Here is an 18,695-nt window from a genome sequence, read left to right as displayed (position 1 = left end):
TTATTAAATGTCAGAACTGGAATAACAGAAAAGAAGAAATAAAATATTTTATCTGTCAAAAATATAACAATTCAATTTTCTAAACAAAACCAAGTAGGGCTATTAAGTTAGACATGACCTGGTCAGGCCAAGTCATCTAAATATATCAAAGTATAGCTTATTGTGTTATTGGTGTTTCTCTGAAAAGTTTTTGCCTTTTTGTCATATGACATAGCAAAGTAATCTGACACAGACGCTTTAGTCTAAGATTGAAGTTTTTGGCAGAATTAATTGCTTCAAATTTTAGACCTCAGAGCCTTTTGAAGAACAGGAAATGCAAATTTGCAATTTTTATTCCAATTTCGTTCAGAAACGGAAGGTGAAACGCCAATGGTAATGCTCCAGTCAGGAAATGAAACCGAACCAGGTACACACCTAATATGAAATATAGTTCCAATTTATGGTTTGCACAAACAGTGAACTGAACAGTGGGTCACTGGAGTCGTACCTTGCGGTTCGGTACCCTACAATCTGAAGCCACACGATTTGAAACCTTGCGCCCTAAAATTGTTGTAAATGTTATTTTCATGTCGTGTGAGGGTTTCAATAAACAAGATATAAATGAATAATATCAACCAATTCTAAAGAAATAATTTACAATACTAAATTCAAAATAACTAAACACTAAGGCCGCGCGTTTCACTTTGCATGATGAGAAGAACAACGAAGTCTCCACCTGTTCAGTTAATTTTATCTCTCTCTTTCGCTCATACTTTCTCCCTCTTTCTTTCTCTCTTTGCCTATGTCTGTCTGCCCCTCTGTCTCTGTGTCTCTCCTACACACCCACACAAAAATGTAACAAACACGAGAACATTTATATCTAAACATCATAGGTATTAACATATTTTCGTTGTCAAGTCTGTATTGTCGAAAAAACTGTTTTCTCGTAAATGCTTTTGGATCAAATAAAATCTATTTATTTGTTCGCCTAAAATGCATATCTCTCCGGCTAGATATATTCCGAAATGGATAACAAGCGTACGGAGTGAATCACAGAAAAATATATGTCTGCACCCACCGTAGGTAAAACATAACTCCTTCAAATTTTCTCAGAGTTTTCCGACATGATTTCGTATCTAAAGACTCATAACCCTTTTCTGTCCTTTACAAAAGAGAAGCATTGCAGTCAACTTGTTTCTCACTACCATGGCACGAATAACGTTTTCTATCCATCTGTTTTGATTTCTTCTTAAGCTTGTTAACGTTGCTAGGCAGATAAGAAAATTTATTTTCCGTTATTGCTGTTGACTGTTGATTATTTATAATCACGTTTATATGTACACCAGTATATATGTATGCGAACATATCACTATGCAAATGTATTTGCAGAACATGCATTTATGTATGTGTGTAGCTACACACACACACACACACACGCACACACACACACACACATATATATATATATATATATATATATATATATATATATGTATGCATGTATGTATGTATGTATGTATGTATGTATATATATATTTGTATGTATATATGTGTGTATATATATTTATGTGTATATACATGCTTATATATATATATATATATATATATATATATACTCTATCTTTCTGTCTATCTATCTATCTATCTATCTATCTATCTATCTATCTATCTATCTATCTATCTTTCTTCTTACCCATCTCCCCCTCTCGTTCTTCTTCCATCTGTTGTCCCTGCTTCTCCCCTTCACTCCTATATCTCTCTCTTACTCTTCCTCCCTGTCTCTCGTCACTCACCTTTGTTCAAATTCCTCGCTTTTCCTCTCTCTACCACTCCTCGTTGATCACACGTGACCTGTGGTCACCTCTTCCTTTCTCCATTCGGCCAGCATAAAGGCAACACGAACTGCTATCTCTCTCCGCTCAAGTTCGTCACATCACAGCGTTCAGTATCTCATCTCGTTCGGCTTAGCGGCCCTCAAACGTTGTTTTCACTGTTTAGTTTTCTCTGTCTTGGTTTTTGTTTGCTACTTTGGAATCCTCGGCATAGCAGGTTTAGTTCGCTTTGCGGGAAGAGCTATTCTAAGAGCGCGTTCTACCTCATCTTCGAAACGCCTAGTTTAGAATAGAAGCAGCTGATGAAGGAAAAGTTCCATACGTGGCTTGTCTGTTTTCCTATGTGTTCGTTCTGTTGTCCGCAAAAAATGTCTGTTTTTTGTGCTTTGTTTATGTTCCGAAACCTTTTTTGTCCAGGTTTTTTTTTATGTCCTGTACCCGGATATGCATCTATATATACATGTAGATGTAAGTATGTACATATATGTATGTATATAGGCATATGCTCACATATAATTTGTATTATATATATATATATATATATATATATATATATATATATATATATATATGTATGTATGTATGTATGTATAGATGTATTGTATGAAGCTACAAATATATATCTACCGGGTATTTAAATGTATTAATTATTGGTTAAAGGAAACTATGTTTATTGTGCTTATATTATTTGCACATGCGCATATATGCATTTATATTATGTAAGGTATGTTAAACTCATTCGTACATGCTTTTGTGTAGAAAATCGGCGTATATGTGAAATAACCTAATTTAATAGCAACTTATCAACTTCTTTTATCAGTTTTGCTATTATAGATGGTGTCCTTAAGAAGCAGTGATATAGGTTCACACGAAACTGAATCTGCAATTCGGTTTCAAATTTTAGAAGGATCTTTAATTTGTCATGGGCCACTAATTTTCTTTAGATATGATTATGTAATACCTTAATTATTCATTTAGTAAATTAGACAAAGGAAGTGAGCAAGCACCCATAACTTTGCAAACTTTTTTCAGACCGTTTTAAAATACTTAGGTCAAAGAAAAAAAAAATTCAGAACAAGAAACGTAATTTCTGAGTGTTGCAGAACAAGAAACAAAATTTCTGAGAATTTCTGAGAGTTACAATTCTGAAAGGGCAGGATGAATACAAAAAATATTTACCTGGGACAATTGAGGTTAAGACTACTAAACGTGATAAAAAGAGAAGAAACGCGTGTGTTGGTTAGACTTCAGTTAAGGCGGAATATATATATTTATGCAGTTCAAAGGTACAGAGACCGTTGTAATAGTAGCAGAAAAAGGAAAAAAGAATAAGCGTTTGTAAGTTAGTAACTGAGGCATATTGGTGAATGATAATTTTGGCTTCGATTTGGTGCGCTTGCCTGATATATGAAAGATATTGCCCATTACTCCATTATAGCTCTGACATAAAAATTCTAGTAGGTCAACGACTGATCAATATTAATATATTTTCAGGTTATAAGAAGAATCTTTTGTGTTGCAGTTTTGGCAATGTTCTTTAAGTGAGAAAGATTAGCTGCATCTGATATATCAGAAGGGAAACGTATTTACTGCCATAAGTATGGTTAGTCTCCGGTACTTGTAAGAAGATGTATTGTGCATTACTTTGATTAGGCAAGAATCTAACAAGACAGACGATAATGTTTAGAAAAAGACTGGATTTGTAGCACAGAAAATGGTTAAGAGAAACTGGGATATTACTCTGGATACTAAATAATTACAGATTGTTCAGAAAGTTAATTTAGCTTCTGTTTGAGTAGCACTGTCGGTGTCGACTGAGTACAAAAGCCAGAAGTTGAATAGACTGGAGTCAACAAGGATGATGACTTCAGAGATAAACAGACAAAATAGATAGATAGATAGATAGATAGAGAGAGGAAGTGATTTCAATGCATGACTTGAATTTGGAGTAATTACTGATGACGGGAAGGTGGATGTTGAAGAACAGCTATATTCAGGATATCTATGCAAAAAAAAAAACAAGTAGTTTAACCGTGATATAAAATCTCATTTAATTTTCTTCATTGTAAAGGTACATTGTTCGAATGAATTATTCACTGTATAACAGCTGTGTCATAAATGTCCTAATGCTTGTTTCAGAATGTTAGTCAGTGGTAAATTGAGACACGAATAAGATCAATGATTTCCACATGGTATGTCCGAAAAAAATCTGCTGCATCTTTTGGTACAACGAAATGTCGAATGAAGAGTTTCATTGCAAAACTGTTTGATATAATGTAGTCCCTGATATAAAACGTAGCGATACCTACTGGTTGCCCATGTGAATACTAACATAAATTGCATTAAGATGGACAACTCTAGTAGATAGGTTCTAAATTATAACCGAATGAGTGAGCTTAATAAGTATTTTGACCTTTCCTGAGGGTTTCATCAACCATAGTGTACTAAAAAATTTAGTATGCTCCACTTTATGCGTGACTCGCTCAATCGGAATTCTATTTACGACTGAAGAAAAATTTCTGTCACTATGCGGACAAAATTTGCTGTTCTTTTAGAATAACTGCAACTAGTTCTGTAATGGTTTATAGAAGTCGGGGCAAATGAGGAAGCAAATAAGTAGATCGATGAATGGGTAGATGGTTAGGAAGACACATTGAAAATAGAGAGCCACGTAAATAGCGAGATCAATGTAAAAGAATCGAAGGGCCTGACATTTGGCCGTATAAAGTACTAATGTAGTAAAGGTAACGGTCTTTGACCATCACCACGATCATTAACAATGCATAAAGATGGAATTGGATATTAACACGAACATAGTTTAGAATAGTTGAATTACTACTGGCAGAAATTTCACAAGATTTCTTCAACTCTCCAAAAGCTCTGTTGCGCTTTCTGCGATTTTGTCAACTTTTATAGAAAATCGACAAGCAAGTTGTCGAGATAAAAATCTTCTAACACGTGAATAGAATAGAATGATATTTATATAATCGATAATGTACCGGAATCTGAAAGTGGTAGAATTGGCGCTCAGAAAGCAGATAACTGGCGTCTTTCATTGTTGCTTTTCATTCCTTTAGTTAAAGTTAACTAAGTACCAGTAATATATTGGTATTTAAACAATCGTCTGTATAGATTTTTTTTTTACTCGTATCTTGAATGAAGGAAAAAAATGCAGCCTGTGTTAACAAAAAAAATCAATACCGCAGAATCTATTTCTTATATATTTCTCAATTGTTATTGTGCTGCAGCTATACATGGAGAGCTACTATGGTGTCAGCGAAGCTGTGCATAGACTATGCGTTATTTTATTGAGTGAAGTATAATTCACCTGACTGTTCTGACTCTTTCCTTTTTATTCTTGAAAGATATTTTTTACTACTTCTGTGTTCAGATATACTGAATTGCTGATAATGGGAAAACTGCATTCGTAAATCTTTGTTGCTAGCATCAAAATAATAAACACATATTCATGTATAAGTTGTTATTATTCAAATGTAGCAAGTACTATAAAATAGGTGGTATACTTTTGTCGTACTGGTTTTGAAGAAAAACATCGTGTAAGCCATGCTTATATACAAGATCTTATTCACAGACTTCTGACCTGGATCTTCTAGTCTTCTAAATATATATCAATAATGACTTAAATTATACTATTAAACTCACTAAGTTTTACCATTTTGTAATGTCATAGTTCCACTCAACATTAGCTCAGCAGCTAATAAAGAGAAAGAAGTGTAAACGAAAATTCATTTAATGTCTCATAATTAATTTTACTTAAGCAGAAATGCAAACCCCAATTTTAAAAATCAAGAAAGTAAGTTGTAACTTTACTCAACGTTATTGCATATGATATCGAGTGGTATCTATTGAAAATATATCTTAAAATTGTGGCTGTGTGTTAAGAAGTTTCCTTCACAACCATATGGTTCCCGGTTCAGTCTCATTGCGTGGAACCTTGGGCAAGTATCTCCTACTATAGGTTCGGCCCGACCAAAGCCTTGTGAGTGGATTTGACAGACGGAAACTGAAAGAAGCTTGTTATATATATATGCATGCATGTATGTATGCATGTATGTATGTATGTATGTATGTATGTATGTATGTATGTATGTATATCTCTTTGCATGTATGTATATCTCTTTGCATGTGTGTCTTTGTGTCTGTGTTTGTCCCCAATCACTGCTTAATAACTGGTGTTGGTGTGTTTACATCTCAATAACTTAGCGCTTCGGCAAAAGAAACCAATAGAATAAGTACCAGGGTCGATTTCTTTGACTAAAACCCCTCAAGGCGGTGTCCCAGCAGGGCTGCAGTCAAACGACTGAAACAAACAAAAGATAAAAGTCAGAAGTTGGATACTCTCAAAAATACTAGAAAGGACTAGCTGGATACGTGTCAGAGTACTGCACTAAACTATATTATCTCTTCCTTATTCACGAACACCATGTGACTAAAGCCACCAGTAATTTTACAAACGATAAGCACCACTATATTGCATCACTTTTCATCACCATCACATATCTCTATTGTAGCTAAAGATACATCCTAAAAACTCAGATTTTGTAAAAGCCTTAGAACATGTATAGTGTTGATTGGTTGTAGCAGTTTACAATGCACAAATACTGCCCATAGAGTACTGCATGCATATCTACGAAACAAATTTAGAGAGCATCTAAGAAAAAGCCATCCGGTTGATTGACAAAGATTCACCCAACAATATGCATTAACCACTGAACTAACATCGTAGGAAGTTTTCACAATACATCCAACCATTTTGCAGCAGTTCTTGTTTCTTTGAACAAGTAGGCAGTGTACAATCTCATGCAATCAGCTCACAAATGTTCAAACTAATTGCTTATTCAGTTTTATTTTGGACTTCAGTCTTGACAGTCGCATGTTATTCTCTCTGCAATCCTTACAGGAGATTGAGTGTCATGAGCATGGGCACAGAGCTAAATCCCTTTCAGCTGGCTGCCTAGTACTTAATTAACTCTGCCAGCCATATTCTCTCTATTGGACTCATTCTATTGTGATATAAGTACCTTTATCTTCTAAGGATAGTGCGTATCAGGACCAGTAGAGTGTTGGACAACATGCCATACGATTTTTAGTTACTTCTCTTTGCAAACTGAGTTCTAATAGTTTGTCTTTCATTCTTCAGTACGAGTCATGTATAGCAACCACAAATCACTTACTGGAATCAATTCGAGCAACTATCTCATCTCTCTCTCTCTCTCTCTCTCTCTCTCTCTCTCTCTCTCGAAATTGTTGTTACTGTCTATCTCAGAAACCATAATTATATTTACATGCAAAACTATTCCTAATTTCTAATTTGTTTGAACTAAACTCAAGGGCGTCTCATTTCTGTGAAAAGACCTTGAGCAAGAAATAGGGAGAAAGATAACGTGCAATTTTATGCCTCCCAATGATGTGCTTGACATTTTCAGCTTTCTTGAGATTGATAAAAAATTCTACCACTTATATCACTCCTTTGATTGCAACGAAGTTCAAGACTATAAACGTCACTGATAAGCAACAAATTATTATTTACCTGAGCTGAGAAAAAAAAAAAATCACCTAGAAAAAATGCTTTTATTCCTTTTCAAGATAACAGACGTATTGTAGCGTTTTATCTGATTTATATTTTATCTTCTTAGCTTTTTCAGTTAAGTCGTTTTTTTTTTGTTTGTTTGATATATTATTTTACTTTAAGTTAACGAAGTATAAGAAATTAATTTTGAATGGCTTTTTTTATCATTCGTACAGATGTAACTGTATTTGTGTGATAGTTTTTGAGTGGGAGTATTTTCAATATGGCTATTGTGCACTGGCTACAATAGAAATCTGTTAATAAATAAAATTGTGCACTGGCAACAATAATTTGTTAAGAAGTTGAAGCTAATTTCCTTTGGCTATTCTGTTAAGCCCAAAAGCAATTTCTTTACTTTCTTAGTACTTATCTTTCTTAAACTCAGAGATCCATAAGGTAGGTGTTCATCCCGATCTTTATTAGCGTTAAGTGGGTGAGAAATAAAGCTTCGTACGATAAGACTTCAGTCTATCAGATGTATGTAATTTCCCCTGCTGGAGGAAATAGAACGTAACAAAGTAAGCAACAAATCGCTACTTAATTTTATAACGGTGCTATCACTTAAGCGGCTGAGTATACTTTCCACACGGCCAACACGCAGTTGCGCACACGTTGTGCGTCATCAAAAATGACAGCAGCTTTATTAAAATCAAAATTTTCATTAAGAAAACCAAAATTTCTTTTCTCCATAATGTTTAAAAGAAATATACACTATATTGCCTAGTTATTTTTAGAAGGTGAAACAAAAGTACGCTTAAAATTCATTTTGTGTGTCTGTGTGTGTGTGTGTGAGTGTGTGTGCGTGCATGTGTGTGTTTGTGTGCGTACGTGCATGTGGTGTGTGGTATGCGTGTGTGTGTGTGTGTGTGTGTGAATGCACTCGCGCATATCTCTGTGTATGTGTGTGCGTGTCTCTCGGTTTTTAGTTTTTAGCGCGTAAAACAGCATAGAAAAAGTACAAGAAGAGCTCAATATTGTACGATGGACAAGGCGGCGAGCTGGCAGAAACGTTATCACACCGTTAGCACACGTTAACCTTTCATCCTTTCGGGGTCGATAAATTAAGTACCAGCAACGCACTGGGGTCGATGTAATCGACTTAATCCCTTTGTCTGTCCTTGTTTGTCCTCTCTATGTTTAGCCTCTTGTGGGCAATAAAGAAATAAGAAACGTTAGCACGCTGGGCGAAATGCTTAGCGGCATTTCGTCTATTTTTACATTCTGAGTTCAAATTCCGCCGAGGTCGACTTTGCCTTTTATCCTTTTGGAGTCAATAAATTAAGTAATCAGTTACGTACTGGGGTCAATCTAATCAACTAGCCCCTTCCCCCCAAATTTCTGGCCTTGTGCCTAGAATAGAAAAGAATAAATGCAATAGATACGTGCCTATTAAACAATATTGTATGTTAGTAATATTCCCTTTACTGCATGCTTTCAGCATTAAATAAAGGTTATTCAAATAATATGCTTTGCGCTGCCACCACGTGTATATAGCCATTTTCTAAAATGGCGATGGTATACACGACAGTCCAACGTATATATTAGCCAGATAATACATAACAGTAAAACTTTACGTTAATGATAGCGTAGCTAAACTTTTATACTGTTAAATAGATACAGTAATGCCTCATTTTACGAGGACCCGCTTTATGAGATCTCGAGTTTATGAGTTTTATTTTCAAACACAAGATCCAAATTTTGAACAAAGTGCAAAAGTTTCTACCACCATAACAAATGCTTCTGCGTGTTACCGAGAAATTTATAGAGAGCCAAGAAAAACGCTTCTTTTAAGCAAAGAGCTCTAGACTTGTTTTTTTTAAAAAGAAATCTACAAGTGCGTCTACGAGTGCCTGTGAATCGGTGATCGTGTCACAAGCGATGATGTGCGCGAGTCTAGTGCGAGTGAAAGTGATTGAGAAAGTGATTATCATAATAATATTTTTTATTACAAGGAATCTTGACGTTCTTTGTACTTTACATAAAATATTCTTAACGTTCTGTTGTTTTATTGCCGTTTATTTACGAGTATTATCAATTTTATCGGTAAAATATTTTTCTGAGAACGAATTACGATTTAACATTGCTACAATGGGAAATTATTGCTCTGCTGTACGAGTTTTCGCTCTACAAGCGGTCTCCGGGATCAAATTAACTCGTATATCAAGGCATTATTGGACATGCGAGCACACACATGCACACATAACTCCTTTCCCACATATAACTGAAACAAAAATGAAACCAGGGAAATAATTCAGAGTGACCAGTGGCATATATACATATTTAAACAACAGATGCCATGCAACATAGATTCGTTATTAATTCAAATTGTCTCTGTCTTTTGAGAATAATTACCAAATGACAATTTAGATTAGTTTCATATGAGAAAGGGGAATAATCCCAAGAACCTTGACATACCATTAAGAAAGAAGTGGACAGGCTTATTGTCTGGAGATAAGAGGAAAGTCGTTGCCGTGTATTTCTGCTTCAGTTGGCATCATCAGCACGGCAATTGTTCAAATTTATTTCCAGTAACGAAGTGACCTAAACTTATACTAAAAGAATAGAACCTGTTTATGGTTTAGGTAATATGACTGAATATATTTGTATGATAATTAACAAAAGGCAATTAAGACCAGCTCCGTATGAGAATGGATGATAATCTTAAGAATGAGGTATGCTTCAAAGTTGACATGCCGTTGATAGAAAGGACAGGCTTATTGTCAGGAGAAAATAGGTCAATCGAGAGTATGTGTTTCTGCCTCAATAGGCGTCATCAGCATGACAATTGTCCAAGCTTATCTCAAATAGCCAAGAGACTTAGACATATGTAAAAAGAGAACAGATTTATGACCGTGATGATATATGTGTGTATGTGCGTGCGTGTGCAAAAGTGTGTGTGTATGTGTGCGTGTGTGAGTCTCTGTGTGTGTGTGTGTGTATGCATTAACATTCATAAATACACGCATATAGTAACACCTGTTAAACCTATTTACAGCTAGATTTATGAGTTGTAAGAAAGCAATTACTGGGAATTCCAAGTGAAATATTCCAAGTTAGATAATGTTTAGTTATATGCGGATTATTATTAAGATATAGGGGTGATGAGAAATCTCTACCAACATCAACGACAGCAACAACACTATCATTAACTATAAAAGTAAAACTCAAAAATATAACGCAGGAGTGGCTGTGTGGTAAGTAGCTTGCTTACCAACCACATAGTTCCGGGTTCAGTCCCACTGCGTGGCATCTTGGGCAAGTGTCTTCTACTATAGCCTCGGGCCGACCAAAGCCTTGTGAGTGGATTTGGTAGACGGAAACTGAAAGAAGCCCGTCGTATATATGTATATATATATGTATGTGTTTGTGTGTCTGTGTTTGTCCCCCTAGCATTGCTTGACAACCGATGCTGGTGTGTTTATGTCCCCGTAACTTAGCGGTTCGGCAAAAGAGACCGATAGAATAAGTACTAGGCTTACAAAGAATAAGTCCCGGGGTCGATTTGCTCGACTAAAGGCGGTGCTCCAGCATTGACGCAGTCAAATGACTGAAACAAGTGAAAGAATAAAAGAGTCAAATCAACATCTTCAACGACATCGACAAACGACTAGTTATAACTACAAGAATACTATCAACAACAACAACAGCAACAACAACAACAACAACAACAACAATAATAATAATGACATCAACACCAGCGACTACAAATTCAAGAAATATAATGTAAACAACATTAACAGCCAACACCATTAATAACAACATCAGCTTTCCTTTCGTAGGTATTTCAGATGTACACGTCTGAAGATCCCAATATAATAGAAGGATATTGACAAGTTGAATTTCACTGTTGGGCACAAAGTAGTGCAGCGTCAGTGTCTAGAGACAAACATGTCAAGACTTCAGATAGATGTATAATATTCTTTTGACAGCTCCGCGTGTTGTCTACGCCATTAAAGCGGTTGTGAAATTCATGGACATGACGTAATCTGATTGCGTTTCTCTTTAGTTGTATGATCTGTTGCATAAGCAGGATATTATTTGATGATGGGCAATGGCTGAATAGATAATCTTCTAGACCCGACTTTGTAACATCTCGGTTTTTTTTTTTTTTCTTATCTTATTTTATTTAGGATTTGCTGTGCTTTCGGCAAGATAATTCGAATATATCCTGCTGTCTTTTACTTGCTTGGCAGCAGAGGTAAAAATTAGAACCGATCGCACGAGTGTACACGCACACACACACACACGCACACGCACACACACACACACACAAACACACACACACACGCACACACACCCACACCCACACACACACAAACACACGCACACACACACATACACACACATACGCACACACGCACACACGCACACACACACACACAAACACACACACAAACACACACGGACATTCATTTTTGTATACATGTGTATATGCGTGTCTATGTGTGCATCTGGGTGTGTATGAATATATCTGTATATAAGTACATGCATGAATATATATGTATATACATATACATGCATATATATACACATACATATACGCACATAGTTACATGTATATATATACATATATATACTCACACACATACATACATGTATATGCGTGTGTGTGTTTGTATGTGTATGCATACCTTATCTCTATCTAGGTTTAACTATATATATACACACACATATATATAAACATTTGTATATACATATGTATACATATATACATATACATGCACAATACATACAGGTACATATACATATATTTATACATACATATTTATGTATGTATGTATGTATGTATACATATACATACATACATTTATATATACTCTTTACTCTTTATATATATATATATATATTGGTATAACGACTGGAAGGAGAAAAACAGTGAACTAATTTGCAATCTTGTGTTCAGATGAGACAAGAATAAACTTGAAAAGAAGAAAGATTTTGCATTGATTTCTTAAAATTTCTTTTTCAAATATCCTAAAGGATCTTGTCAGCCTACCTTAACACTTTTTCATTGATTGGTGAACACTGAAATGGGTTGATGGGAATCTTGAATATAAGCGAATTTTGTGAGAATGTTTCGTGTTTTAGTAAATATCAATTCATTTTACTGTTAAGCTTTATTATTCGTGTTTTGCTTTCTACTTGTTTCACTCATCAGACTGCGGCCATACTGGGGCTCGGCCTTGAAGAATTTTAGTCGAATGAATAGAGCCCAGTACTTTTTTCTTTTATCCTGATACATATTCTATCGATCTCCTTTACCGGACCACTAAATTACGGAACGTAAGTACATGAACGCCAGTTGTCAAACGGTAGTGGTGGACAAACCCCTATATATATATATATATATATATATATATATATATATATATATATATATATATTAGCTTATTCTTTTGTTTGCTTCAGTCATTTTGACTGTGGTCATGCTAGAGCACCGCCTTTAGTCAAACAAATTGACTCAAGGACTTATTCTTTGTAAAGCCTAGTATTTATTCTATCGTTTTTTTTTTTTTGCCAAATCGCTAAGTTACGGGAGCGTAAACACACTAGCATCCGTAACACATACACATCGGTAAACACACATACATGTATATATATATATATATATATATATATATATATATATATATATATATATATATATATATATATATATATATAGGAACACACGAGCTGATATATATGGAAAAAAAGGTCAAGGTAGAAAATGCTAAAATAATTTTATAAAAAACATTACTCTACCGGTTTCAGTCATTGAGACTTTTTCAACTGTAAGTATGGAAAACAATTAAATTTGGGAAAAATTACAAGAAAAGCTTTTTAAAAAGATATTTGCATAGTATTCAAATACAAGGGGCATTTTCCTTCTTACCACACAGTCACGCCTTCGCCTGCGAAGAAAAAAATAAGACTTTCTCAAGACGATTTTTCATCTTTACAAATGCGGTGTATTTTACCTTACAATAAATAAAGAGATAAATATAAAATAAAATCAATATTTCAGAACGTTGGTTTATAATTTAAGAATTTGTGGTTGATTACTATGGAGATGTGCACATTATTAATTGGCACACTATTAAAAACATTAGTTTCGAATTATGGCACAAGGCCAGCAATTTCAGGAGAGCCGGCTCGTCGATTACAAGAAGCCCAGTGATACTTATAAAATAAGTAACTACCCGCGAAAGGGTGAAAGCAAAGTGGACCACGGGGGATTTTGAACTCAGAAAGTAAAGACGGACGAAATGCCACTAAGCATCTTGTTCGGCGTGCTGATGATTCTGCTAAGTGGCCGCCTTAAACACTATTGAAAATATTGGTTTCACATTGTGGTACAAGGCCTGCAATTATATAAGAAAGGGCAAGTAGATTAAATCAATTCTACCGCTTAACCGGTACTTATTTTATCGACCCGGAAAGGAGGAAAGGCAAAATCGACCTCGGCGAAATTTGAACTCAGAACGCAAAGGCGACTGAAATACCACTAAGCCTTTTGCCCGGGGTCCTAACGATTCTTATTTCTTTATTGCCCACAAGGGGCTAAACATAGAAGGGACAAACAAGGAAAGACAAAGGGATGAAGTCGATTACATAGACCCAGTGCGTAACTGGTACTTAATTTATCGACTCCGAAAGGATGAAAGGCAAAGTCGACCTCGGCGGAATTTGAACTCAGAACGTAAAGACAGACGAAATACCGCTCAGCATTTCGCCTGGCGTGCTAATGATTCTGTCAACTCGCCGCTTTAAGCAATATTGAAAATGCCCTTATCTACTCTATGCACACGCTCGAAATTTTTGAGGAGAGAGCCAGTCGATAAGATGGACTCCAGTACGCAACTGGTACTTAACTTATCGACCCCGAAAGGATGAAACGCAAAGTCGACCTCAGCGGAATTTGAACTCATAAATACCGCCGGGCGAAATGCTTAGCGGTATTTCGTCTGTCTTTACGTTCTGAGTTCAAATTCCGCCGAGGTCGACTTTGCCATTCATCCTGTCGGGTCGATAAATTAAGTACCAGTTGTGTAGTGGGGTCGATCTAATCGACTGGCTCTCTCCCCCAAAATTTCGGGCCTTGTGCCTAAAGTAGAAAAAGCACTATTGAAAATATTGTTATCATATAAAGACTGGAGGGAGATTTAAAGAAGAAAAAGGACGAAGGTAACTTGGCATTGGAGCTACTGAAATATACGCCAGTTTTACAGTATATAAAATATTATAAATTATAGGGGTCTCAGCAAGTTATAGCATGTTGTATATACACTTTGATGCGTATATAAATAACTACGCATATTCTTTTATTCTTTAACTTGTTTCAGTCACTTGACTGCAGTCATGCTGGAGCACCACCTTAAGAGGTTTTTAGTCGAAGAAATCGACTCCAGGGCTTATTCTCTGTAAGCTAAGTACTTATTTTATCGGTCTCTTTTACCGAGCCGCTACGTTAGGAGACGTAAACGCACCGACATCGGTTGTCAAGCGATGATGAGGAGCAGGGACAAACACACACAAATATATATATATATATATATACATACTCTTTACTCTTTACTCTTTTACTTCTTTCAGTCATTTGACTACGGCCATGCTGGAGCACCGCCTTTAGTCGAGCAAATCGACCCCGAGACTTATTCTTTGGAAGCCTAGTACTTATTCTATCGGTCTCTTTTTGCCGAACCGCTAAGTTACGGGGACGTAAACACACCAGCATCAGTTATCAAGCGAAATTGGGGGGACAAACACAGGAACACAAACACACACACACACACGCACACACACACACACACACACACACACATATATATATATATATATATATATATATATATATATATATATATATATATATATATACATACATACGACGGGCCTGCCTCAGCCTCCGTCCACCAAATCCACCCATAAGGCTTTGGTCGGCCCGAGGCTATAGTAGAAGACACTTGCCCAAGGTGCCACGCAGTGGGACTGAACCCGGAACCATGTGGTTGGTAAGCAAGCTACTTACCACACAGCCACTCCTGCGCCTATATGTATGTATGTATTTATGTATAGAGTGTTTGGTGTGATGTACAGAAATTGAATTTTGAGAAAAAAGTCGTCAGAATATGTAAAGAAAATGTTTTTATTTCTTAATTATTAGTCAAAAGACTTCCAGTGATGACCACACCACACCTGTGATTTTTTTTTTGAAGAGGTCACCGTCCTTAAACCCATTCCAGTACAATGGTAAATGACTAAATAAATAAATGGTGAATAGAAAGGAGGATGCCCCTTCCCTCTCTCCATCTCTATAGCTATCTATCTATCTATCTATCTATCTATCTATCTATCTATCTATCTATAGATAGATAGATAGATGGATACATAGATAACTTTCTGTATTAGCCACACAGGGCCGAACACAGAGGGGACAAAATACAATGTGAAACTTCTCTTTTCGAAAGAAAAAAAGAAGAAAATATTTTTAAAAAATGGAGAAATGGAGAAAAATGGAGAAATCAAAAGGGATCGTGTAAAAAAAAGCAAAAAAAAAAAAAGATAAAGAGAAAAGAAAAAAAAGAACAAAACGGTCAAAACGGATCTTGTATCACAGAAAAGAGTAAAAATGTAAAAAACACATTAGGTTTCTCTGTGGAGAGAAAAGCCTACGAAAAGACCACGGTAAGCTCGAGCATAGTATAAATACTAGGCTTACAAAGAATAAGTCCTGGGGTTAGTGTCTTCGACTGAAAAACCCTTTAAGGCGATGCTCCAGCATGGCCGTAGTCAAATGACTGAAGCAAGTAAGAGAATATATATATATATATATATATATATATATATATATATATATATATATATATATATATATATATATATATATATATATCAAATGTGCCCTTTTAAAGCATAGCCAGGCTCATGGACCCGGTTTCCCGGTTTCAATGGCGTACGTGTCCTCTAGCTGGACGGGACGTCAGTCCATCGCAGCGTTACTCATTTTTGCCGGGTGAGTGGACTGGAGCAACATGAAATGAAGTGTTTTGCTCAAGAACACAACGCGTCGCCCTGTCCAGGAATCGAAACCACAATCTTACGATCATGATGCTGACACCCTATATATATATATATATATATATATATATATACATGTATGTTCATACACTGAGGCCTCAATATTTTCAATGAACCATGTGGACCACTAACGATTCTTGCTAAAAGGAACTTTATTGATTTCATCTATGTCCACCTGTCCATCTGCATTTATCCAAAATCTGTAACTTGAGGAGATTGTCAGGGCACTACTAGAGATATAATTCCTGAATTTTACCCAGTCATCTATCAGTTAAAACATCCTTACCCTGTACTCGATGTTACTCAACCACTCCATTGTGGTTCTCATATATATTCCTTTTACCGAAAGTTTTCTTCCTGAATGGCCGTTTTCTTGAGAACTATTTTGTCATGATGCTGTGTGTTATATGATCAAATCCCTTTATTTTCTGTCTTTTGGCAATTGGTGCGTGGAGGCGCAATGGCCAGTGGTTAGGGCAGCGGACTCGCGGTCATAGGATCACGGTTTCGATTCCCAGACCGAGCGTTGTGAGTGTTTATTGAGCGAAAACACCTAAAGCTCCACGAGGCTCCGGCAGGGGATGGTGGTGAACCCTGCTGTACTCTTTCACCACAACTTTCTCTCACTCTTACTTCCTGTTTCTGTTGTGCCTGTAATTCAAAGGGTCAGCCTTGTCACACTGTGTCACGCTGAATATCCCCGAAAATTACGTTAAGGGTACACGTGTCTGTGGAGTGCTCAGCCACTTGTACGTTAATTTCACGAGCAGGCTGTTCCGTTGATCGTATCAACTGGAACCCTCGACGTCGTAAGCGACGGAGTGCCAACAGCAACAATTTGGCAATTGGCAAAGAGTTTTGTTATTCGTAGTTTCCCCAACAATTTTTTTCCTAACAATTTCAATTGTTCGATGTTCTATATATGGAATGTGGAGTGGCCTTTTATGGCATTTTAATTCAAAGACTATGATTTTTTTTCTCCTTTTGCCATCTCACTTTCAAGATTTGCACTCATAATGTGCAGTTGAAATTACTATTACTCTTAAAGTAAAAAACACTGTTTTTATTGTAGCTTAAAAATATTTTTTATTATTTTTCAAAATAGAAACTAATGTTCTTCATGCCATTGCAAATGTTGCAATCCATTATTGCTTTTGTTATTAAATGTTAACTGTATGGATTCTAATCTGATATGTTTTTTTTTATAGGTCTATTATCAAAATTTACAGAGCGCAATCATAAATTAAAAAGTGATTCATATTTAGAATTGGATGTCTAGCGAAATTGCATCGTATTACAGTGGGCAACACAATGTAAAATTCAAGTAAGCAATGAACTGAAAATAAGATAGAATAAAATAAATGATAGAAGAATAAGTCAGAATAGGAAAATTAGTAAATGAGAACAACTTTATCAAGATTGATGATAAAAACGACTAGGAGATTGAAATATTTCAGTAAAGGTGTTTATAATTTTTCTTTTATCTTTCAGTGATCCATGCCAGTCCACTCTTTGAATATGGTGATGCTGTAGGAGATATGAAAGCGAAACATTCCGAATTTAACTATATTATTTCGCTGCCCCACGAAATTTATTTTGCTGGGATGCGTTATAAGCAATTGCATGTAAGAAAATTTCTTCTCTCTTCAACCATTCACTGAAAATACTAATGTTGTTTATTTGCATTCTTTTCTTTCTGTCTGATTCTTTATCAACATAGAGGCACAGGCGTGTACTTCCTAACCATATGGTTTCCGGGTTCAGTCGCACTGCGTGGCACCTTGGGCAGGTGTCTACTACTGTAACCTCAAACCGACAAAGCCTTGTGAGTGGATTTCGTAGATGGAAAGTGAAAGAAGCTCCTCGTAAATATGTATATATAATATATACATATATATATACATATATATATACACACACACACACATGCGCACACACACACACACACACACACACACACACACACACACACATGTATATATGAAACCAGCCAAAATTGCAGAGATAATCTGGAACTCGACTGAAGAAAGAAAACTCCGAATGACCCGTCCTTGTTTTCTTTGTATCATCTGTCTGGATGTTTTGCGTTCTTGTCCCATTTTTGTATATATATATATATATATATATATATATATATATATATATATATATATATATATATATATATATATATATATATAGAGAGAGAGAGAGAGAGAGAGAGATACATATATACATATACATACATGTATACA

The 18,695-nt window shown here is 35.7% G+C and overlaps 1 protein-coding gene across 1 annotated transcript in view; it reads left to right on the top strand.

Annotated features, from left to right (window-relative positions):
• Positions 1-18,695, top strand: part of LOC106880352 (protein mesh) — a 90,600-nt gene that overhangs the window by 11,413 nt on the left and 60,492 nt on the right. The window contains exon 2 of the mRNA XM_089361557.1: positions 17,953-18,086. Coding sequence (XP_089217683.1) covers positions 17,953-18,086 — 134 coding nt within the window. The remainder of the gene's footprint in view (positions 1-17,952; positions 18,087-18,695) is intronic.

This window comes from Octopus bimaculoides, chromosome 13 (assembly GCF_046866305.1).
Source record: "Octopus bimaculoides isolate indiv1 chromosome 13, ASM4686630v1, whole genome shotgun sequence".
NCBI classification, from domain to species: domain Eukaryota; kingdom Metazoa; phylum Mollusca; class Cephalopoda; order Octopoda; family Octopodidae; genus Octopus; species Octopus bimaculoides.
This window is presented reverse-complemented; position numbering and strand designations above follow the sequence as displayed.